At 40.5% G+C, this 25792-nt stretch overlaps 1 protein-coding gene across 1 annotated transcript in view; it reads right to left on the bottom strand.

Annotated features, from left to right (window-relative positions):
* The window catches only part of RAB8B (RAB8B, member RAS oncogene family), a 77921-nt gene that overhangs the window by 7221 nt on the left and 44908 nt on the right, over positions 1–25792 (bottom strand). The window contains 5 exon segments of the mRNA NM_001131403.1: positions 919–984; positions 3998–4087; positions 5006–5083; positions 10559–10619; positions 15712–15772. Of these exon segments, the coding sequence (NP_001124875.1) occupies positions 919–984; positions 3998–4087; positions 5006–5083; positions 10559–10619; positions 15712–15772 (356 nt within the window).

The following is a 25792-nucleotide window of genomic DNA, read 5'->3' as shown; positions in this document are numbered from 1 at the left end:
CATCAACCAATCATCTACGTTAGGTATTGAAGAAAACCTATTCTCATAAGACTTTAGATGGTTTGGTTTTCCTTAACAGCTGACTTAATGAAAATTTATTGAAGCTACTCCCTGATAAACGCTTTCTTATTTCCACTAAATGCCACTGTTACAACTTATTGTGCTTAATCTACTTCAAATGTGTACACTAAAGGAATGTGTCCAATAAACTAACAGCTTAATTCTTCCTTGAAAGAGTACAGCCTTGAAAGTGATTTAACTCTTCTGCTGCAGGCATACAGGGTGACATGAATGAGCACAGGACACTGGTTGGTCTTCTAGTCCAGGATTTCCAGCTGCCCAAAAAAAGGGCAAAACTTAATTTCCATATTCTATTGTGTGAATCTTAACTGAGCAATCTAATATAACCCAGGTGGAGGCTAGATGCTAGAAATTCAACAACTAGCGTCTACATAAAAATCAGAAGCAGCTGGGTGCGGTGGCTCACGCCTGTAATCCCAGCACTTTGGGAGACCAAGGCGAGTGGATCACGAGGTCAAAAGATCGAGACCATCCTGGCCAACATGGTGAAACCCCGTTTCCACTAAAAATACAAAAATTAGCTGGGCGTGGTGATGCACACCTGTAGTACCAGCTACTCGGGAGGCTGAGGCAGGAGAATCGCTTGAACCTGGGAGGCAGAGGTTGCAGTGAGCCGAGATCATGCCACTGCATTCCAGCCTGGTGACAGAGTGAGACTCTATCTCAAAAAAAAAAAAAAAAAAAAAAAATCAGAAGCACAAAAGTGTACAAAGTGAAGTTGGGTCAACAAAAGGCATTCATTAGGTCAGAAAATACCAAAGCTTTGAGAGCTGTTTGAACACTGGCCCCTAGGCACTGGTGCTGCTCCGTAACAGTCACCAAATGTTTCCTTCTTACCTCTTCTACATTTGTACTGGATTTTGCACTTGTCTCCAAGAATTTAATCCCATAGTCAATTGCTAGCTGAAAAGTAAACAGAAATATTTAAATTTAGCAAAAGATACTTGAACATATAATGCATTTATATTTCTTAGGTTTTTCAAAGTCTCAAAGATAGGGTATCTATTTCAGAACTCCTGTGGTTCTCAAATTTCTTTGCTTTCTTCACTGTATTCGGAATTTAATAATTTAACTTAATCATCATAAGAAGGATGGCACAACTTCCATTTAAAACATAATTTAAGGCTGGGCATGGTGGCTCACGCACTTTGGGAGGCCGAGGCAGACGGATCACGAGGTCAGGAGATCAAGACCCTCCTCGCTAACACGATGAAACCCTGTCTCTACTAAACATACAAAAAATTAGCCGGGCGTGGAGGCACCCGCCTGTAGTCCCAGCTACCCGGGAGGCTGAGGCAGGAGAATTGCTTGAACCCAGGAGGCGGAGGTTGGAGTAAGCCAAGATTGCACCACTGCACTCCAGCCCAGGTGACAGAGCGAGACTCTGTCTCAAAATAAATAAATAAATAAAATAATAATTTAAGTACTTCTCTTTTTTTCTGTTTTTGTACTTTTAGTTCTCCACTATGGGATAAATACCCACCCTCCTGAGGTAGGAGAATAGGGTCTGAAGGCAGGGAACCTAAGGCCAATTCACACTGAGTTCCTAGAACTAAATCAAAAGAAAAACCCCAGCCTTCCACGCCCAAGTAACAAAAGTACAGGGGTACTCCCTTTGCAACCCCCTCCCCTTTTCTGACTCACAGATTAAAAATGGAAAGTACCTCTGATTGGTCCCCTCCCACAACCAATCAGACGTCTGTGCAGGGTATAACTTTGTAACTTCATTTCATCCTCTGATTGGTCACCTTCTGCAACCAATCAGACTGGTCATGGGCCACTACTTCATTTACAGAGTGTAAACCAAGTAACCCACGGGAAATTTTTAGAGGGTATTTAAACCCCAGAAAATTCTGTAACCAGTGCTCGAGCTGCTTGCTCGAGCCCACTCCCACTCTGTGGAGTATACTTTCATTTCGATAAACTTGTGTTTTTGGCTTCATTCTTTCATTGTTTGTGTGTGTGTGTGTGTGCATTTTGTCCAATTCTTTGCTCAAAATGCCAAGAATCTGGCTGACCTGTATAGTAAAGACCCTCCACTGGTAAAACTACCATTATCTTGGGATTCATTCACTCCTTTTAGCTGCTCCCAAAGTATAATTCTCCAACAGTTACTGTATTGACTTTTAGGCCGGGTGCGGTGGCTCACGCCTGTAATCCCAGCACTTTGGGAGGTCGAGGCAGGCAGATCACCTGAGGTCAGGAGCTAAGAGACCAGCCTGGCCAACATGGCGAAACCCCGTCTCTACTAAAAATACAAAAATTAGCCTGGTGTGGTAGCGGACGTCTATAATCCCAGCTACTTGGGAGGCTGAGACAGGAGAATCGCTTGAACCAGGGAGCCAGAGGTTGTAGTGAGCCAAAATCGTGCAATTGCACTCCAGCCTGGGTGACAAGAGTGAAACTCTGTCTCAAATTAAAAAAAAAAAAAAAAAACTATACTGACTTTTAATTACTTTTTTTTTTTTTTTTGAGACAGAGTCTCGCTCTGTTGCCCAGGCTGGAGGAGTACAGTGGCACTATCTCAGCTCACTGCAACCTCCGCCTCCTGGGTTCAAGTGATTCTCCTGCCTCAGCCTCCTGAGTAGCTGGGACTACAGACGCACGCACACCACCACGCCCAGCTAATTTTTGTATTTTTAGTAGAGACAGTGTTTCACCATGTTGGTCAGGCTGGTCTTGAACTCCTGACCTTGTGATCCGCCCACCTCGGCCTCCCAAAGTGCTGGGATGACAGGTATGAGCCACCACGCCAGGCCTTAATTAATTTTAATAAATGAGTCCAGAATTGAACAAAAACTTGAATACTAAAGTATTCATGCTTTGATTTCTATTGATTGAGACAAATTGCGAACTCTTATATATTCCTCAAAAACTTCCTAGTTCATTTATAATGCTAAAATTAAGTAAATGTTTTTAGGGGAAAAAAGTTTGCAGCAAAAGTTCACAGTCAGATTGAAAAATAAAATGTGGCCGGGCATGGTGCCTCACACCTGTAATCCCAGCACTTTGGGAGGCCGAGGCAGGTGGATTGCTTGAGGCTGGGAGTTCAAAACCAGCCTGGCCAGCATGGCAAAACCCCGTCTCTACTAAAAATACAAAAATTAGCCGGGTGTGGTGGCACATGCCTATAATCCCAGCTTCTTGGAGGCTGAGGCACGAGAATTGCTTGAACCCAGGAAGCAGAGGTTGCAGTGAACTGAGATTATGCCACTGCACTCCAGCCTGGGAGACAGAGCAAGACTCTGTCTAATGCATTTTGCATATATAATTTTTTTAAAGGCTAAAGCAAAATTCCAAGACTTAAAAAGTGAAGCTTCTAAGTCAATTTAGAATCTGTCACAGAAGTAAGTATGTGCACAAAATATTCCTTTGCTTTACAGGACACAAAAGAGAGAAATGCCCATGCCCATAAACAACGTATAAACAACATCCATAGCTTGATCAGTTACAAGGAATTTATCCATAAAACCTAAAGCTAATGTGTAGTAAAATATTCTTAGGGGAAAAAATGAATTGGAAAATGATTCCTGTTGAAACTTCACCTATCCTATAACTTCTTTTTCAAAAAGAATGAATTACTTTAACTTCAAAACTGGGCATTTTCACACAGATCTGGAAGAAACAGCCTGAACTCTAAGCTGCAGGAATCTGAGAAAGGACCAATTTGTATCTCCCAGAAAACATTAGCAAATTCTTTAGGAATGAGTCATGACCACACAGTATAGGGAGCTGGATCTCGAATACTAATTCACACCATTCAAGTATGGATTACATCTCTTTGTTGTTGATATCCAATTTAAAAGGATTAAAACACAGATTTAAAAAAAACTTAAATCAATAATTAAATAATATGAAGAAAAGAAATGCTTAATGTGAGTAGATTCCAACCTTTATCCATTCCATTCACATTTACCTTCTCCCCTCTTTCTTTTGACACTTGTCTTTTGTCATTCATATCACATTTGTTACCCAGGATCATTCTTTCAACATCGGAAGAGGCATGCTGCAGGGAGAAAATAGCATGCTATAAAATCAGCCTGAGAAAAACCCGTTACTTAATAGACAAATCCAACCTGTCAGAAACACATGAATTTAATAAGACAAATAATCTTTTACTCACACAAGGCCTAATTCAGAGAAAAGTTTAAAGATGGGAAGAGGGGCAAAGCTACAGTACAAGAGCCCTCACAGAGCCTGTGCAAACCTTCTTCCCGAGGTTTGGAAAGAAGGTGGAACAAACACAAAGCTTAAGGTGATCTAATGACAAAATTTCCAAATATTCAGGTCAAAGAAGGACAAAAACTTGGTACTGAGTGAACCAGTGGAGAAGGTATTCTGGATTCTGTACTATTTAAAAAAGAAATTCATCTAAGTTAATAGAAACGTGTACAAAATTATTTCAGAGTCAGATTTCTTTCTTAAGTGACAAAGACATTAAAAAATCTTAATACCAATTATCCTGGAATTAAAACAATCTTCAAATATCTAAGATGGAGAAAATGTCAGAAGGGCAAAAAGTTGCCAGGGTAAAGAGATAATTGTTGCTAGCCAAACAGCATGGTGGGATAGAAGCTGGGAACCAGATGTTTTAATCCTGGCTCTTCTTTTTAAAGGCTGTATGAGCACAGGCAAATCACTTCTTTCTGTTCTCAGTTATTCATGTGTAAAATGTGATCTAGGATTAAATTATTTCCCATATCTGGCCCAAGCTTAAAATCTTGTGACGTTACTTCTCTGTCCCCCAACCCCCAGTAGTCAAACTGGCAGCACCAGAGATTTATGGAGCTCTTCAGAGAGAGAGGGCCCAACCTGCCCATGCCCTGCTTCTAAGCAGCTCAGCTGCCTTGCAGAGACAGAGGAGCCTTTTACAAGCACCCAGCAGGACTCTTCTCCAATGTCACCATTCTCTTTCCGCACATACCTCTTCTATGTTTCTGATCCAATTTTTAATATTGTCAAAGGATTTTTCATTTGTGATGTCATAGACCAGCATAATGCCCTATAAGGGGGAAAAATACCTTTATTTAGTACTTTATATATTTAAAGTTATAGTATATAATGTCAATGTACTCCTACCCTCCAGAAACCTTTTGTTTGTCCATTTTTTCCCTTTAAAAAAGGGTTCATAATAAATTTGAAAAGTACAGAGAAACAAAAATCAATAAATACTTATTCCACTGGTCTCACCATGTAAATAAAAACCCTTTTAACATTTTCACTGTTAACCTTTAATGAATTAGTGATCGTGGTAAAGGTGATACACCCTTTCTACCTGACCTCACATGATAACAATCAGCCCCAATTGGGGCTGAGTGTTAAGTCAAAACAGAGATAACATTGAGAGTAAGAGTTAATCACTTCCACTGTGCACTTTGTTTATTCCAAGTAGAAACTATCTTGCTTTCTACTCTTCTACTAAGATTGAGACCACACTGCTTTAAAATCATTTTTTATATAGGTTGATCAAAAAATAGGTTGTCACTATTTATCTAAGTACATCACAGACACTTAAAATCCAATGCATTTGTTATACTGGTTTAATGAAAGGCATTCTCGTCATATTTTTAAAGACTCCATGTCTGGTATTTCTTTTTTTGAGACGGAGTCTTGCTCTGTCACCCAGGCTGGAGTGCAGTGGTGGCATCTCCACCTCCCGGGTTCACGCCATTCTCCTGCCTCAGCCTCCCGAGTAGCTGGGACTACAGGCGCCCGCCACCACACCCAGCTAATTTTTTGTATTTTTAGTAAAGACAGGGTTTCACCGTATTAGCCAGGATGGTTTCGATCTCCTGACCTCGTGATCCGCCCGCCTTGGCCTCCTAAAGTGCTGGGATTACAGGTGTGAGCCACCGTGCCCAGCCCATGTCTGGTATTTCTAAAAGGTTTACCTTCCAAATGTTTAAACTAACACCCGTATGCTACTGCAAAATCTATATCCCCAGACCACACTTCTGTACTAAGTGCTAGAACTACTCACCTGTCCATCTACTACACAAATATTTAGTGAGCACCTACTGTGTGCCTGATACTATACTAGATTCTACTAGCAGTGAACAAGATAGAAAAGGTCTCTTCCTCTTGTAGATGGCTAACAAAGACAACAGACAATAAACCAATATCTATACAACTAATTATAATTTTGACAATTGCTATGAAGATGCATGGGGAGCTCATATGCTAGGGATGTAATTGAATCTGGTTGAGGGGCTGGAGTGGGCAGGCGAGGCTTCCCTGAGGAAATGACATTAAAGCCAAAGCCTGGGAACTTAGTAGACTTAAACTAGTCAAAGGGCTAGGAGCTGGGGTGAAGAGGGGAAGCCCAGGTACCTGGCAAATAGCAGAAACATTGTAAATCTCTTGCTGATGTTGAACCAGAGACCATTGGATTGAGTGAAAGAAAGTCAGCTTGGCAAGGCTGCACAGATCTAATGGGCGGAGGGCACAAGATGAGGCTGAAGGGCTAGGCTGGGGTACTCGAGAGACCACTGTCTGGACATTGGCCAATAGATATCCCCTGTGATCACGGCAAACTCAACAAAGTAAAACATGAGATTGTCTTGTCTCCTCTGAATCTTCTATTTGTCCTTGTATTACCATTTTGGTGAAAGTAATACAACCCAGTCAGCCAGCCCAAGCACACATGTGGGAGTTATCTTCTTCTCTACAGCCAATCAGTCACTAAGTCCTGGAGACTCAATGTCCTAAATATTCCAGAATCTTACCTACCATACACATGGCCTTAGTCAGATTCTCACAAATTAGTCTTTACCTGGATTCCTGTCATCTTTAATTGATCTCCCTGATTAATTTCATTCTTTTTCTTTCTTTCTTTTTTTTAGAGACGAGGTCTCGCTATGTTGCCCAGACTGGCCTCAAACTCCTGAACTCAAGCAGTCCTCCCACCTCCACCTCCCGAGCTGCTGAGATTACTGGCATGAGCCACCACATCCAGCTTCCCTGCTTTCATTCTTAGCCTCCTCTAATCCACTTTCCATAAGGGCACTAGAGCTATCACTTCATTGATCAAAATCCTTTAGCACCTCTCCTTTATACTCAAAATTAAATTAAAGTTCCTTAGTATAGTAGGGGAAGTCCTTCCAGGTCTGACTTCCAACTTTGTAAGTAAATATAAAATATAAATAAATATAAATCATATAAAACACACATATACACATAGACAAAGAATACATGAAATAAAACGTTAACAGAATATATCTCTCAGAGTAGTTAGGATTTTAGATGATTTCTTGGGATTTTCAAAGTTTCCTATAGTATATGTATCCTTTTTGCAACCAGAAAAACATACATTATTGTTTAAATGACAAACAACTCCTCTATCCTCCCTTCTTCCAGCCTCAAATACAAATGCTTCACTTTGGCTACACGCTGTAAAGGCAATTTTACAATTGTCTCAATATAAATAATTTTATTTTATAAAGGTCAGCCCGGGAATGGTGGCTCACGCCTGTAATCCCAGCACTTTGGGAGGCCGAGGCAGGTGGATCACCTGAGGTCAGGAGTTTGAGACCAGCCTGGCCAACATGGGGAAACCCCATCTCTATTAAAAATACAAAAGTAGCTGAGCGTGGTGATGCATGCCTGTAATCCCAGCTACTCGGGAGGCTGAGGCAGGAGAATCGCTTGAACCCAGGAGATGGAGGTTGCAGTGAGCCGAGATCGTGCCATTGCACTCCAGCCTGGGCAACAAGAATGAAACTCCATTTCAAAAAAAAAAAAAAGTCAAAGTAAAGAACTATACATTTTTAAATGGTCAAAATGGTAAATGTTCTATTATGTATATTTTACCACAATAAAAACAATTCAAAGTGGATTCTGCATAATTCCTGATGCAATGTGTTTGGCTGCCTACAATATTAAAATTACCCAAATAACTGCCCTAGCTCTACCATCCTTTGGACTGTATGAACAACCCAGATCATTTACATGCCATGTCATGATGAAGTTTCATTTCACTGGTTAGCACAGAAAGTGTGAACATGGTGTGGTGTTAAGAACACAAGCTAGAGTCTGAGGCTTCTAACTTAGGCTCCACCACATATTAACTGGGAGATCCTGGAGACATTATTTTATTCCTCTCAGTCTCCATGTCCTCATTTACAGAATGAGGATAAATACTTCTTCCACGCTTGATCGTTTTGAGGATCTACTGAGATATTTGTAAACTACTTCACCTAGAGCCTAGGACATAGCTTGGACTCAATAAATGGCAGCTATTATTAATTTATATCTTCAGTTTCAATAGCAGAAATCATTCACCTACTTCTTATGTTTTTAAGCTAATTGATATTATGAATCAGTGAGAAATACAAATTCAAGTGTATCAGTTAAAACTTTATGTATCTAGTATATATCTAGAAGAAGAATAGCTTCCTAAGAATTCAGAAGATGGTGTTGGTCTATGAGAAACATTAATAATGTAATGATATGGTCTTGTTTTTCCCCAAAGCCCAAATGTCCATCAGGATCACTGCTATGCCTATGAATGCTGCTGATGTGTTTGAAATGCCATGGTGACAGACTCCAGTATAGTGCTTGTCAACACGCCACATACCTGAATCAGCCAAACTAAACCTGCCATAACCACCACTTGCTGAAAATGGTGGGCCTGGCAACCCACTGGAATAGATGACTTGAGAGATCCAAGAGTCAGGCACAGCAGGATTTCCTGAAGATTTATCCAAGATGGTGTCTAGGTCTAAAATTTCCCACTGATTCACCCCTTCAGCCAGCATTTATTGAGCCTCTACTATGTGTCAGACACTGGCATTGTATACAGCAGAACAAAGACAGAAATCTCTACCTTCAAAATGTGGAAGGTAATACTATCTAGAATAGCAACAATTTCTAATTATCTAAAGTAATGTGAGGAAAGACTAGGCAGTAAATAAAAGACAATCCTCAAATCTAAATGTATTATTTAATACATTTCCATGCCCTCTTTCTTCATACAATGAGCTAGAGCCAGACATCCAAGTGAAACATTTACTCTAATATTCTAAGTGCCCCTGCTCACCCTCCAGTGAAAATGAGCATGCAAATGGTGTCAGCACATCATTCCTAGCATGCAAAAAACTGCTCAACAGAAAGGCATGTGTGTCTAAGATGCCTCTAATCAGAATTACCTGTAAACTATTCCAAATCATCCCTGTTATGATGTTCTTTTTATCCCTAAAATTCCTTCCTGGGGGAAACAAACAAACAACAAACAAATGTCTTCCTGGCACATATGATAAGCCCCTTCCCTTTGATTCCAGTCTATGCAACATAGAAAGTGGCTGGCAGCTATTTTTATTAAAATGATGACCCTTCACAATCTTAAAAGTATTATAGGGTGGAGTGTGGGGAACAAATACACATAAAGTGGTTAATGGTACACTTCAGCCTTAAAAAGGAATCCCTAATCTTTTTGTGGGGATGAGTTATGATGCTACTCCAACACTGGAGAGCAAGTGGTGGTGGAGGAGGAAGGGCAGCATGTCAGTGAGGGGATCTGTGGGTTCAGACCACATCTTCCTGGAGGTGTGGGGACAGCTATCACCCCTTCAGCTCTGTCATCCTAGCACCACTCCCAGGAATACAAGAATCTTTTAAGCAATGAGCTGGGAATGATGGCAGCTGGTACCCTACAGTCTACCAGGTTGGGGTTCATGACCTCAGTTGTTCAACCTTCAAAGACTCTCTGAGCATACTGGATTTCATCATAATTCAAGACTCCAACTTGTGCTTGGCTTAGGCCTAAACACCAGAGATAAAGCCGTGGTCTGGGCCTGGCATTCTAGGCATGGTTAAGCACAGCTCATGGAAGTAAGGCAGCTTCCAAGCTGCCTTACTCACCACTGTACTTCCAGCATCACACTGCCCAGAGCCAAAAAGCAATAAAACTGCACTGAATAGATGAAGCATCTTAGGATAGAACATAACAAGTGATGAAGTTATGACAGCAAGGAAAATGCCTGGATTCAGCAAAGAACTTGGTAGTCAAGATTCACCAGATTCTTTCAGGCCAGCTGGCAGAATGGTGGTCAGGGGGATGACAGGGAGATGAGCCACAGCAGTGGATGTTGTGGAGGTGGTGAGGTAAGAGATAATGGTGGCAGGGCTGAATGACAAGAGAGTATAAGAAAGGAATACTTAGTCATAGGGCTTGTGGTTTGCTACGACTGCCATAAGGTATTAATAAAAGGAAAAATAATGAAAATATACAATCACATCAGAATGTGTGGAGGAGTTCTAGAACATCTATAAGTTAATCACCTGATTATTACAATGAAGACCACTGGCAAAGTATACAGTTGCTAAACACAACCAAAAAACCTTTTAAATGTCTTGTTTCCCCATCAGAAAATTTATTTTTCTACATACTAGACTCCAGCTTGAATCCTATAATCTTGGCAAACAAACATTCATGCTTTACTTCTACCTGAAGAGTTACAAAACCCTACAACACACTCACCATGGCTCCTCTGTAGTACGCTGTCGTGATTGTTCGGAATCTTTCCTGACCCGCTGTGTCCCTAAAATATGAAACAAAGGAGAGTGGTTTTTAAAGTCATCACCAGCATCACTGAGGAGAAACCCTGCTGTAGGAGATGTAATTCTAGTCTGCTCAGGGTGCAGTGGTCACAGGGGAAAGGAGAATGAGACACAAAGGGAGCCCTTTGCACATCTGCAAGCTGGAGGTGGTGGTGGCCACAGGAGCCTGTCAAGAGCTCACAATGACCTGGGTGAAAAACAGACCTTGATAAAAGCAGCAACAGAATAATACACAGAAAAATCTTGCTAGGAACTGGTGTGTTATATTAGTCAAACACACGTGGGAGGGAATAGAGAATAGTTCTGAATTCTTGGACTCCCCAAGATACTTATAATCCTTTTTGTAAGTGCTTAATGATTAAAGCACTTTGCTTTCTTGCCTGAATGTCTGATTTCTGTATAAAGCAAGCAATCGAGCTGGACTTATTACTGTGTACATTCTGCTCAGCAGAGCACAATAAAATAGATCTCCTCAAGAACTTGTTCAGCTATGGAGCGAGCCCATGATTTCATGGGGACCTGGAGTTCAACACATAAATCTTGACAATGTTTTCAAAGACTTTTAAGCATAAACAACATATCAAAACTATATAAACTGTCATATATTTTTGCTTTTTAGCTGATGGCATACCATTAAAATGTATTCTGAAAAAATATAAGAGTTTCTGATTTCATTTATAGAATCCTATAAAGCAAGTTAAATTTCCTTGATACTTGAGAAAATCAATATTCTCAAATTTTCCACTTCCAGCCAGAACTAATTCACTCCCTGTGCTACTAAGACAATTCAATTGCAGGAGAGAAAGAGGCATTTGTGGAAATATACTAGAAATCTAGTATATACCAAATCCTAATAAAAGATGAAGGCCCAAGGGAATATCATAAGTTAAAAAGCAATAAACACCTTAACACAGACATATACCTTACAAAATACTTTCACACTGCACTCATGTGATGTCTACCACAGCCCATTAGGGTGGGCTACTGGCTGGGGGTGTTACCAGCATCCAAGTTCTGCAGATGAGGAAACAGGCTCAGAGGAACTATGGCCCCAGCTCTGCCACTAAACAGCTCATATTCTTTCTTTCTTTCTTTCTTTCTTTCTTTCTTTGTTGCTGAGATGGAGTCTCGCTCTGTCACCCAGGCAGGCTGGGGTGCAGTGGCACAATCTTGGCTCACTGCAACCTCTGCCTCCCGGGTTCAAGCGATTCTCCTGCTTCAGCCTCCCAAGTAGCTGGGACTACAGAAGCCCACCACCACGCCCGGCTAATTTTTGTATTTTTAGTAGAGACGGGGTTTCACCGTATTAACCAGGCTGGTCTCAAACTCCTGACCTTGTGATCTACCCGCCTCAGCCTCCCAACGTGCTGGGATTACAGGTGTGAGCCACTGCACCCGGCCTAGCTCATACTCTTGAAGGAGACAAGCATCTTAGGTCTCAGCTGTTCAGCTCTGGGCCAGGCCTTACAAAAAAGCCATCTTATCCTGTCATTTTCTTTGATCAGCATTAGATGCATGGGGCACTTGTTTGATGCACAACTAACAAATCATGGGGAAATGGAAGGCAAGCACTTTTTAGCAGACTAACCATATTTCTCTGAGAAACCCAAGGAGGGGATCATGAGAAAAGATGTAATTTTTTAAATCTGTAAAATATTTGGCATCTTGTTCAATACCAATGGACGGAAAGGGCAGCCTATAGTAAACTTCATAACATTTTCCAGTGAAGTACACTGGAAACCACTAGGAAGCCAATCACTATGTTCCACGGCAGTTGAGTAGTTGTCCCAGCTTCATCACATATGCCCTCAAGTGGACCTAACCACTCTCAGTCCCTGTTTCCTTCTCTATAAAAGAAGAGCTGGGGGGATATTCTTCTTCCGTCCCAGTTCTGAGATTCAAAAAAGAAATGCAGCCTAAGGCAAAAGCTAATATGTATAACTTTACTCTTTAGCCCTGCCTCGTTCTTAGCCAGCGCTGCTCTGAATTCTACGTTTTGTCTACTGCTGTCATCAATACACATTAGATCAGCAAACATCACCAACAACCTTCCAAAAGCTCCAAATCTATATGGTTCCATGCAAGGCACTGAACTGAAAGAAATTAAACCAGCTTCTAGGAGGTTAAAAAAAAATCTAAGAAGAGCTTCTGAGTTCAAGTCAAAAATATTCAACCTAGCAATCTGGAGGAACCATATTATTCACTGTAGTTGGACAAATTCTTCAGGAGTTTATGAACCACAGTTGGGTAATCGTAAGATCTTTGCCTTGCATATTGCAACATTAGAGTTAGGAAACATCCTAAGGACTAATAGTTTGTGTACCTCCAACATTTATATGTTGAAGCCTAATCCTCAATGTGATGGTATTTAGATAGGGGAACTTTGGGAGGTAATTAGGTCATGAGGGTGGAGCCGTTGTGAAAGGGATTAGTGCTCTTCTAAGAGACACCATAGAGATGATCTCTCTGTGGGCCATGTGAGGATACAAGCGAGACAGCTGTCTACAAACCAGGAAGCAAGACTTCACTAGACACTGGATCTGCTGGCACCCTGATCTTGGATTTCCCAGCCTCCAGAACTGTGAGAAATACATGTTTATTGTTTAAGACACCCAGTCTATGGTATTTTTGTTATAGTAGCTGTGATAGTGTGACACAGTAAGAAACACATGTAATAAGAAACATATTTGGTCTCTGCTCCTGATTCTTGGCACACAGATACTAAAATTCTTGGAATCTCCAACAAAGTGTTTAAATTCTTTTTGTGCGCTAATGAAATTACTGGTGGCTGGGGCTCCTGTCCAGCCACAGGATAGGAGGCTGGTTGTATTTTTAATAGAAATGGGGTTTCTCCATGTTAGCCAGCTGGTCTTGAACTCCTGACCTCAGGTAATCCGCCTGCCTTGGCCTCCCAAAGTGCTGGGATTACAGGCGTGAGCCACTGCGCCCGGCCAATAAAATTTTTTAAATAAACTGTGTTGTATGTCTACATTTTGACTGTGATCCATCACATGAGCTCAGGTGTGGAGTATTCCACTATGGCATCATGTTGGCACTCAAAAAGTTTTGGATTTGGGAGCAACCAAGTGATAAGCGGGCTGGAACTTTCAGTCCTACCACTCAACCTCTGGAGAAGGGAGAGAGGCTAAAGGTTGACTTAATCACCAATGGCCCACGATGTAATCAATCATGGCTATATAAGGAAGCGTCCATAAAAACTCAAAAGGACTGGGTTTGGAGAGCTTCAGGACAGTGAGACACGTGGAGGTGCTGGATGTTCTTGGAGAGTAGATGACCCCTCCCACAAGGAAAGAAGTGTGGAAGTTCCTCACTCCTTCCCACATGGCTTGCCCTTTGCATCTCTTCCATCTGGCTGTTCATCTGTATTCTTTGCAATATCCTTTATAATAAATGGGTAAACATAAATAAAGTGTTTCCCTGAGTTCTGTGAGCTGCTCTAGTAAATTAAAGGAATCAGAGGAGGGGGGTCATCAGAACCCCAATTTATAGCCAGTTGGTCAGAAGTAGAGGTGACAACCTACTACAGTTCAGTATCCCTAATCTGAAAATCCAAATTCTAAAATGCTCCCAAATCCAAAACTTTTTGAGTGCCAACATGATGCCATAGTGGAATACTCCACACCTGAGCTCATGTGATGGGTCACAGTCAAAATGTAGACATACAACACAGTTTATTTAAAAAATTTTATTGGCCGGGCGCAGTGGCTCACGCCTGTAATCCCAGCACTTTGGGAGGCCAAGGCGGGCAGATCACCTGAGGTCAGGAGTTCAAGACCAGCTGGCTAACGTGGAGAAACCCCATTTCTATTAAAAATACAAAAAAATAGCAGGGCGTGGTGGCACATGCCTGTAATCCCAGCTACTCAGGAAGCTGAGGCAGGAGAATCGCTTGAACCCGGGAGGTGGAGGTTGCAGTGAGCCGAGCTCACGCCATTGCACCCCAGCTTGGGCAACAAGAGCAAAACTCCGTCTCAAGAAAAAAAAAATTTATTAAAATATTGTATAAAGTTATATTCAGCTTCATGTGTACCAGCTGTATATGAAACATAAATGAATTTCATGTTTAGACTTGGGTCCCATCCCCAAGATATCTCATTATGTATATGCACATATTCCAAAATCCAAGAATATCCAAAATCAGAAACACTTCTGTTCCCAAGCATTTTGGATAAGGGATACTTAACCTATACTTGTGACTGGCAGCTGAAGTAGGGACACTGCGGGACCCAGCCCTCAACCTGTGGGATCTGATGCTATCTCCAGGTAGACGGTATCAGAACTGACTTAAATTATAGGACACCCAGAAAGAAAAAGAAAATTAAAAAAAGAATTTAAAAAAAAGTATAGGACACCCAATTGGCATCTGCTGGAGAATTACCTGGTGGTGGTGGGGGGAACCCCCTGACATCTGGTGTCAGAAGTACTGTGCTATGTATGAGAAAAAAAGTGTGTTTAAAAATATCTTAGAGCAGTCTGAACTATGACATGATTTTTTTTTTCTCAGTCTTCATTTTTCTATTTAATAAGAAATATGCAAATAAATCATAAAATATCATAGCTGGAGGGGAACTCCAATGTCATCAATCCAACCAATTTACAAACGAGGAAAAGGTGAGACCCTGAGAAGGGAAATAACTGGCCCAAAGCCCTCAATTTGGAGGCATCGTGGCTAGAACCTAGATCTGTACTTCCTGCCAAGGGTTCCTGCGACGTGACTACTCTGTCTTATCAGATTTCAAAACTACAACAACTGTGATGAAGAAGTAATTTGCGTTCCTTAGAATTTAGTTTCCTCCCCTCAAAAATTATAGTTTTGGAAAGATGAGCTATCGGATCTCTTCTGGCTTCAACAGTTAGTACCCTCTCTCACCTTCCCAACTCTTGGTAAAGATACCTTTGAAGGATTCCCAGTGCTTACTTATTTCCCCCTGGTTCCGATAAAGAAAAGATGTTTTAGCTATCACAAGATGCCTCTAACTTATTACAATTCACATTTAATTCCTACTTTCAATTCCCAATTAAAGCAGAAACTCTGTGTGTGTGTTTACTTACCATATCTGAAGCTTAATTTTCTTTCCATCTAGTTCTATCGTTCTAATTTTAAAATCAATTCCTGCCAGAAAAACAAAGAAAGATATGTTAAGTTTCTTCAGATATAATCCAAGTCTCATTAGGAGGACAAAGATTTCTATTGAAAAAAAGCTCTCCAACGCACTGGAAAATGTGAACACAGAGAGGGTGTGAATGGTATGTTTCCTCTGAATACAGGCTGGAGAAAGGAATGCTAATTACTCAGCAAAGAATTCCCACATGTGTTAAATGCAACGTATTATATGCCTCATTATTCCGACACAAATGGATCACATCCTGCAAAGTTATATAATTTAGATAGACTGAGAACATGCCATATTTCCTACTTCCTGAAGTACATATAAACAATGCTTCCTACCTACTCCTCAACCCCAATCCTTCCCTAAAGAAGGCTATGGGACCTCTTTAAAGAATATTCCTCCATCTCCTTCCACTTTTTTCTTCAGATTCTGCAATTGACTGAGGAAAAAAAAATCTGTCTATTTGACAGTAAGGGAGGGAAAGCCTGCATATCTATTTTAAACAGTTAGCAAGTATTTTATACACATTTTAATAAATGGTCCCTATAGATTACTTGCTACAGCTGAAACAGGAAGAATGGATTTCAGGCCTGACTGTCTAGAATTGCCTGGTACTATGATCTGAAAGTCCCCTCCAAAACTCACGTTGAAATTAGATTGCCATTGTGGGACCTTAGAGATACTAAGAAGTGGGACCTTCCACAGCTGATTCATGTGGAGCCTGTATGAATGGATTGTCCTTATCACAGGAGTGAGTTAGTTATCTTGAGAGTGGGTTTTTATAAAAGTGAGTCCTGCTCCTCCTACATTTTCTTCTGCATGAGTGCACTTCCCCTTCCAGTCTTCCAGCATGAGATAATGAAGCATGAAGGTCCTCACCAGATGCTGATGCCATACCCTTGGAGGTCCCAGCCTCCAGAACCATGAGCTAAATTTCTGTTCATTATAAACTATGCAGTTTCAGGTATTCTGTCATAGCAGCAGAAAATGGACTAAGATGACTGAGAAATGTTAAAAAAAAAAAAATACTCATGATTAGGCCTGCCCCCTTCCCCAAATTCTGAGATTGTGACTTAATTAGTCAAGGGTGGGACCTGGGCACTGGTAATTTTTAAAGTTTCCCAGATGATTTTAGTCAAAAGTTTTGGCTTTTGAAGGGCTATGCCTTTTGAAGGGCTCTGGCACTTCAAAAGTTCAGCTCTTCCCTCACATATTTCCCCCCACTATGGTAGCTCAAAACTTATTTATCAATTTCAACGATAAGGAACCACAAAGCCCTTGACAAATATCAGCAAGCTCTATCATATATCAGGAATAAGCTTTCTGAGGAGACCAGCTAGTGAATACAACTTAGTTGCAATTTGCTAAATCCTCATCATCTGGCTACTCAGCTTTGTTTAGATTTTTCTATTCTTTTGCATTCTGTCCAGCAGGGTTTCTCAACCCCTGGGCCACGGACCAGTACTGGGCTGCACAGCAGGAGTTGAGTGGCAGGCAAGTGAGAGAAACTTCATCTATATTTACAGCTGCTCCCCATTGCTTGCATTGCCGCCTAAGTTCAGCCTCCTGTCAGATCAGCAGTGGCATTAGATTCTCATAGGTGCGCAAACCCTATTGTGAACTGCCTATGCGGGGGATCTAGGTTGTGCACTCCTATGAGAATCTAATGCCTGATGATCTGTCACTGTCTTCTATCACCACCAGATAGGACCATCTGTTGCAGAAAAACATGCTCACAGCTCCCACTGATTCTACATTGGTGAGTTGTATAATAATTTCATTATATATTACAATGTAATAAAAATAGAATATAAGTGCATAATAAATGTAATGTGCTTGAATCATTCCTAAACCACCCCCACCCCCACACCACCACCACCTCCAGTCCCTGGAGGAAAAACTGTCTTCCATGAAACTGGCCCCTGGTGCCAAAAAGGTTGGGGACCACTGCTATAAAGAACCCCTTAAAGTGGTTTCCAAGAAATTTCAGGAAACATGTAAATTACATATCCTCTAAATTGACTTAAACATTAACTCCAGTTTTGGTTTGTTTTGGTTTTTGAGATGGAGTCTCACTCTGTCACCAGGCTGGAGTGCAGTAGGGCAATCTCGGCTCACTGCAACCTCCACCTCCCAGGTTCAAGTGATTCTCCTGCCTCAGCCTCCCGAGTAGGTGGGACTACAGGCATGCGCCATCACGCCCAGATAATTTTTTGTATTTTTAGTGGAGACGGGGTTTCACCATGTTGGCCAGGGTGGTCTCAATCTCCTGACCTCATGATCCACCCGCCTCGGCCTCCCAAAGTGTTAGGATTACAGGCGTGAGCCACTGCACCCAGCCAACTCCAGTTTTATTTAGGTGGGGAGCATTCAACTGCTGTTACTACAGTATTTTTTCATATAAACATTGAAAGCACCCAAAAGGCTGCTTCCTAGCTCCAGCTTTATACAATGCATAGACATAAACCAACCGAATTTCCCCCTTTTTTCTCTGTGTGGTACTTTTTCCCCAGGGAGCCTTTTTAGATACTCTTGTGTCTTGAAATAGGCAACAATCACACCCAGGCTAATTTAGCAGAACACCTTCTCAATCATTATTTCCCCTCACTAACAACCATAGATTATTAATAAATATTAGGTTGGTGCAAAAGTAATTGCGGTTTTTGCCATTAAGAATGGCAAAAACCGCAATTACTTTTGCACCAACCTAATGCAATCTCATAACCACTATTCCCAAGTTATCTGGCTCACATTTTCTCCTCTAAGGCACCTCCCTCAGCATTTCAGGGTCTGTAAAGGTGACACAAAGCAACTCAGCATAAATATTACTGCTACCATCTGACAAAATGTACTGTTTCCATCACTCATTTAAGACTTAATAGACATTGATTTTTATTGTGATTTACATTTTATATGCCACCAAATCCAGTGTAACAAAGACCCTCTAGGAATCCTCCTCTATCCTTTACCTCTCTTTGGGCCTGGCATCAAGAACAATGTCCAATACCTGGTATGTACTCAATACATGTTTCTTCAGATAAACATTTTAAAAAAATTCATGACTTTCCAAATCCATAGAAACAGAAAGTAGTACAATGGTAGTTACCAGGATCTGGAGGGAGGGGGAAAGGAATAGTTGTTTAATAGGTTTGGAGTTTCAGATTTGCAAGATGAAATAGTTCTACAGATCAGTTGCACAACAATGTGAACAGGCGTAAAATTACTGAACTGTACACTGAAAAATGGTTAAGACTGCAACTTACATATTGTTTTTTACCAAAATAAAAAATAAAAAACAATGACTTTCAAAATGCCTACTGTATACCTGAATAAATTAATTAAAAGGCCAATGTCCAACATTTTACCACTTAATAGTTCATTCACTTATTTTTTTTGAGACGGGTCTCCTTCTATCGTGCAGGCTGGAGTGCAGTGGCGTGATCTTGGCTCACCGCAACCTTCGCCTCTTGGGTTCAAGCGATTCTCCTGCCTCCTGCCTCAGCCTCACGACTAGCTGGGATTACAGTGTGCTCCACTACACCCAGCTAACTTTGGTATTTTCAGTAGAGACGGGGTTGCACCATGTTGACCAGGCTGGTCTCAAATTCCTGGCCTCATGTGATCCACCTGCCTTAGCCTCCCAAAGTGCTGGGTTTACAGGCGTGAGCTAGCCTGCCTGACCTTCATTCACATTTTAAATAAAAGACGACGTATACCAGAATATTTGTTCAGATTAATATTTTCCTTATCTGGCTTATTAAAATAGTAACTCCTGTTCTTATTAAGGTTGATTTTGCCTGTAATTGGAAGTCATGGGCAACTTTACCACCTTCACTCAACAATGCCAATTTGAGGCTCCTTAAAGTCTCACTCTCCATGCATTTAAAACACTTCAAAAACCTTCTACTGACAGAGGCTTTTTTTTTGTTAGGAACATTACCTTTCAGTTATGTGAGGAAGTTCTACAAGATGGTGATACTTAGCCATCTTTCACTACTCAAAGGTTTTCAGTGTTTCTAAGAGCTGTGAACTATGGCATTTAGCTTTTGCTTATGCTGTTGTCAAGGGCCAACCGACAGACAACGGCTGTAGAACAAAGTCAAATTAGCACCATATGGAAAAAAAAAGCAAGTGGGGACCTGGAAAACAGGCAACAGTTTTAGAAAATAAGAATTTCACTACAAGTGATAAAAATTCATTGAAAAGCACTGAACTGTAGGTTAGGTTCTGTCACTAAAAACTTGTGAACAGGCTGCTTGACTGCTCTGAACCTATATATCCTCATCCATAAAAAAAGGTTGACAGGATCTAATTAGATAAATTAGACGATGTGTGTGAACGTGCTCTGGGAACTCTGAAATTCCATATAAACCTAAGAGATTACACATTCAGAGTCTATAACCCTACAGCTCTTGTCACTTAATGTATGGATTATTTGTAATAGCTTTCCAGGATACTGTGCCAACATCTCTCCCTGGTCTAATTCCCCTACATGTCACTTCTAGAATAGCTTGCAACAATCCCTGTGGTAATGTCACTGCACTATTTAAGAAGCCGTGGAGCCAACTTCTTCAGCCTGGTGATACAGCCTTTCCCACCAGATGCACCGTTCTCCCGACACTGCAAACCTCAGAGTGTCTCCAAATGAGGCCTTTTGCTTCTCTCAGTGGGCCCCATACCTCCTTTCCTCCACTCCTGCATGACCACCTCACTTTGCAGCCTTCTCTGAGGATGCCATTCCACCCATGTAGTTCTCTCTCTTCTCTCCTCAGCTCTGCCTCAAAGCCTGGTTTTTGCACTGTGATTTAATCCTGTGTTATTGGGTTTTATTAACATAGTGCCCTGCAATTGCTCTCAGATCATGCGAAGACTCCATCCTCTCTTTGCCAGTTAAGTTGTGCACAGAAACATGTGTACACTAACTAAATTAAAGGTTAGGTACTCTTACATATTTAAGTAAACATTATATACTACTAAGGGTGAAGATGGCTTTAAAAACTTTGGAAATTTGGCCAGGTGCGGTGGCTCACGCCTGTAATCCCAGCACTTTGGGAGGCCAAGGCGGGCAGATCACCTGAGGTCAGGAGCTGACCAGCCTGGCCAACATAGCGAAATCCCTACTCTACTAAAAAAAATTAGCTGGGCATGGTGGCAGATGCCTGTAATCCCAGCTAGCGGGGAGGCTGAGGCAGGAGAATGAATCACTTGAACCCAGGAGGCAGAGGTTGCAGTGAGCCCAGATTGCACCACTGCACTCCAGCCTGGGCAACAGAGTGAGCCTGTCTCTCAAAAAAAAAAAACTTTGGAAATTTCTTAATATATTATAGTTACAATAGTCAGGATGCTGAGAAATCTTATTCCAATAAGAAAATGAAGACACATTACAATTAGTTTGACAATAATATCAGTAGTGGATTAACATTCATGTTAAAATTTAAAGCAAAGATAATTTCCTGATGCTACTCCAGGGATTAAAAGAATAATTAGCTATAAAATGATAATATAATTAGGATGCTTTCAGCTGCAAATAGCAGAAACCCCAAATCAAACTAGCTTAAGGTAATCTGTTGACTCATCTCCAAGTCCAGTGGTGAGATGGGGTTCAGAGATGGCTCAATCTAGGGCTCCAGCTCATTTCTTTGCACCTCCCTGGGCTCTGCCCTCCAGGGAGTATCAATTTCACACTCTTGACTGACAGCAGTTCCTGACCACAACAGCAATACCAGAAGAAAAGAGATTATTTTCCTCTTCCTCTCAAAAGTGAGAAAGCGTTTCCCCAAAGCCTCCAACGAGTTTTCCTTCATGTCTCATTTCTGGACTTATAACCACGGGAATGTCATGTTATGGCAGGCTAAGGCTGAATTCCTGAACTAATCACTGCCACGGGGAATTACCAAGATTGGATTAATCTAAACCCATTCTCTAAATTTAGATTAATCAAGGCCTATCCCTGGAGCTGGGTCACTCCTAGAATCCATAGGCTGCTAAAAATAGAATAGAAAGGCTATTGAGAAAAATCATAATATCCTCTATATTATATACATATTATATATCCTCTATATAATACTCAAACCTATCTCATTAATAAAATTTTATATTCATAGCTATATGAAAGGACAAATTTTATATTCATATCTGTATGAAAGAGCTGCACTACTACCCTGTCATAAATGTTATTACATTTAATGAGAAACTGTAGTACTTCTCTGAAGGCAATTTCATGTAGTGTTTGGCTAAGAACTAGAAAATAAGAAAGAAAAAGAGGACAATGAGCAACCCAAGTAGCTGCCACAACATCTCTGTGCTGAACTGTGACCACAGCTGCTACGAGAGTCCTTGAGCCCACAACTCCAAAGACTTGGCTTATCCCCTGGCCCCAGATGACTGGAGACTAGAAAGAAGGAGGGGGCTATCACACCAACAGCAGCAAGAACCAGAGGTCATCCTGGCAGTAAGGGAGCAACTTTTTTTTTTTTTTTTTTTTTTTTAATTTAAAAGGACTATACAATCTCAAAAAACACAGTTTTTGAAGGACATTATCCTTCAGGTCAAAAAGCCCTTTGTTTAAATTATACTACAGAGCTATGGTAACCAAAACGGCATGGTACTAGCATAAAAATAGACACATATACCAGTGGAACAGAACAGAGAACCCAGAGATAAATCTATACATCTACAGTGAACTCATTTTGACAAAGGTGCCAAGTACATACATTGGGGGAAAGGACAGTCTCTTCAATAAATGGTGCTGGGAAAACTGGGTATCTGTATGCCGAAGAATGAAACTAGACCCCTATCTCTTGCCATACACAAAAATCAAATCAAAATGGATTAAAGACTTAATTCTAAGACTTCAAACTATGAAACTACTAAAAGAAAACATTGGGGAAACTCTCCAGGACATTGGATTGGGCAAATGTTTCTAGAGTAATACCCTGCAAGCACAGCCAACCAATGCAAAAATGAACAAACAGGATCACATCAAGTTAAAAAGCTTCTGTACAGCAAAGGAAACAATGAGCAAAGTGAAGAGACAACACACAGAATGGGAAAAAATATTTGCAAACTACCCATCTGACAAGCTATTAATAATCAGAATATATAAGGAGCTCAAACAGCTCTACAGGAAAAAATCTTATAATCTGATTTTAAAATGAGCAGAAGACCTAAGCAGACATTTTTCAAAAGAAGACATACAAATGGCAAACAGATACATGAAAAGGTGCTCAACATCAGTGATTATCAGAGAAATGCAAATGAAAACTACAATGATATATCATCTCACCCCATTTAAAATGGCTTTTATCCAAAAGATAGGCAATAACAAAAACTGGCAGGGATGTGGAGAAAAGGGAACCCTTGTACACTGTGGGTGGGAATGCAAATTAGTACAGCCACTATGGAGAACAGTTTGAAGGTTCCTCACAAAATCAAATACAGAGCTATCATATGACCCAGCAATCCCACTCCAAAAGGAAGGAAATGAGTATGTCAAAGAAGTAACTGCACTCCCATGTTTATTGCAGCACTATTCACAATAGCCAAGATTTGGAAGCAATCTAAGAATCCATCAACAGATGAATGGACAAAGAAAATGTGGTACATATACACAATGGAGTACTATTCAGCCATAAAAAGAATGAGATCCTGTCATTTGCATCAACATGGATGGAACTGGAGGTCATTATAGTAAGTGAAATAAGCCAGGTACAGAAAGACAAACTTCGCACGTTCTAATTTATTTGTGGGAGCTAAAAATTAAAATGATTGAATTCATGGAGATAGAGCGTAGAAGAATGGTTAGGCTGGGAAGGGTAGTGGGGGGTAGGGGAAAGTGGTAATGGTTAATGGGTACAAAAAATAGTTAGAATAAGACCTAGTATTTGCTAGGACAACAGGGTGACTATAATCAAAAATAATTTAATTATACATTTAAAAATAACTACAAGTATAATCGGACTGTTTGTAACACAAAGGATAAAAATGCTTGAGGTGATGGATACTCCATTTACCCTGATGTGATTATTATTACTCATTGCATGCCTGTACCAAAATATCTCATGTAATCCATAAATATATACATCTACTATGTACCCGCAATTTTTTTAAAAGCCTTTTTGTATTTCAAAAGTCTTTTTGAGAACATCATTTTTTTGGCAGCACATAATATAATAATTCGTGTTCAAAATGATGACCCTGAGTCATCCTGACTCATGAGCAATCCATGACCCACCAAGAGGCATGCAGCCCACCCAGCTGGAAACACAATCCAACATCTGAGTTTAGGAGGCAAGATTCCAAAGGTATTTCCATGTTGCTCAAATATACCTCAACATTCATTTTTTGATGATTTTAAAGTAGTCCCAGTTTCCTCATTAATATTTATCTGGTCAATACAATAGGAAATATAAATTGTGTGAAAACATTCCCAAGGGAATGACTCAAAGGCATTTTCATTTTGAATTTAAAAACCCTCTCTCTCTAATAGATTTTGCTTTCCTGAATTGACTCTTATGCTAAATGGTTGCTTATAACATAAGGAGGCAGGGAAATAAGTATGAAAGAGAATCATAGAATTATAGACTTGAGAAGTACCTTAGAGATCATTTAGTTCAGTCCTGTCTGTGTGGTTAAGAAAACTGAGGCCAAGAGAGACGCAGCAATTTACTCAGATTCACGAAGACCAATAAAAAAAGGTTAGGTTAAAATCAAGTTTTGGCTTTTAAAAATCAGGCCTTCCCAAAGGGATACGTACAAGAATGTCCACATCTTGATGGGGAAACCTCTTTAAGGGTCATAGTATAGAACGCAGGCAACAACCTAAATGTCCATTAACTGGAGAATGCCTTGGTATACAAGTAGAGAAGGAATACTTGAGCAGTGAACAAAAGCCATATTTATCAACACAGATTAATCTAAAAAAGATGATGGTAAGTGAAAAGAACAAGTTGCAGAAATATACAGTCAAATCAATTTGTATATTTCTGAAAAAAATATTTAAAATGCCAAAACAACAGTATTATCATTCATATATATAAAATATATATAGTATATTTATATATTATATATATCCTTGTATAATTACAGTATAAAACATGGATAGGAATGATTATTAACAAATTAAGGATAATACTCAATGTTACCTCTAGAAAGAAATGAAAGAGGAGGGATTCATAGGGGACTTTGACTCTATAATTTATTATTTCTAAAATTGAGTGGTGGGTACATGGACATGAGAATGTTTTATATTAGCTATACTTTAATAGGTCTAAAAGTTTTTGAAATTCTTTTAAAAAGTAAATATTAGTACCTGGAAAACATATAGAGAGGTATGTTCATTAATGTCAGTAAAAAACCAAACCAAATTTTAGAGATGAGGGGTACCTTAGAAGATTTAGTCAGGGGAAAAGCAGGCTCTATCGCTCTTATTCAATACAGTATAAAGAGGTCCTGTGAGCCCTTGGTAGCCCACCCCATCCATGCCTGGTCACCAATGGCTTACAGTCCTTCTTTGTATTGAACAAGGATGGTATGGTTGTGCCTGCTTTTTCCCTGACTAAATCTTCTAGGGTACATTTTATCTCTGAAATTTTGGTTGATTTTTCTACTACCATTAATGAATGCATGCCTTCACATGTCAGATTTCCAGGTAACTAATACTGGATCAAGTTCAGATTGGATCAAGTTCAGAAAGTGAGGGGCAGAGCAGGGAAGTGGGGTGGCAAGGAATGCTAGCACTCTGATTTCAAGCAGGGGGTTCGGGGACTGTTCTTCTCCACCTCGAGGAAAAGGAGTTTTGACTTGGACCAATGACAAGCGAAGAATACACATTTGGGTCACTGTTAGGAGTGGCACTCTGGCAGGAAGAACAAAGGAGTTCTGATTTTCCATTCAATGGGAGAAGGCGGACAGCCACTGCCCCACCCTTGGGGTGGGAGGTTTGGGCCAGGAGGCTCTTTCCTGCACCTCTGAGGAGAAGGCAGTGTGGTATTTGAGGTTTCTGCATTGTCCAGGGCAACCCA

Source organism: Pongo abelii, chromosome 16, assembly GCF_028885655.2.
Source record: "Pongo abelii isolate AG06213 chromosome 16, NHGRI_mPonAbe1-v2.0_pri, whole genome shotgun sequence".
In the NCBI taxonomy this organism is placed as follows: domain Eukaryota; kingdom Metazoa; phylum Chordata; class Mammalia; order Primates; family Hominidae; genus Pongo; species Pongo abelii.
This window is presented reverse-complemented; position numbering and strand designations above follow the sequence as displayed.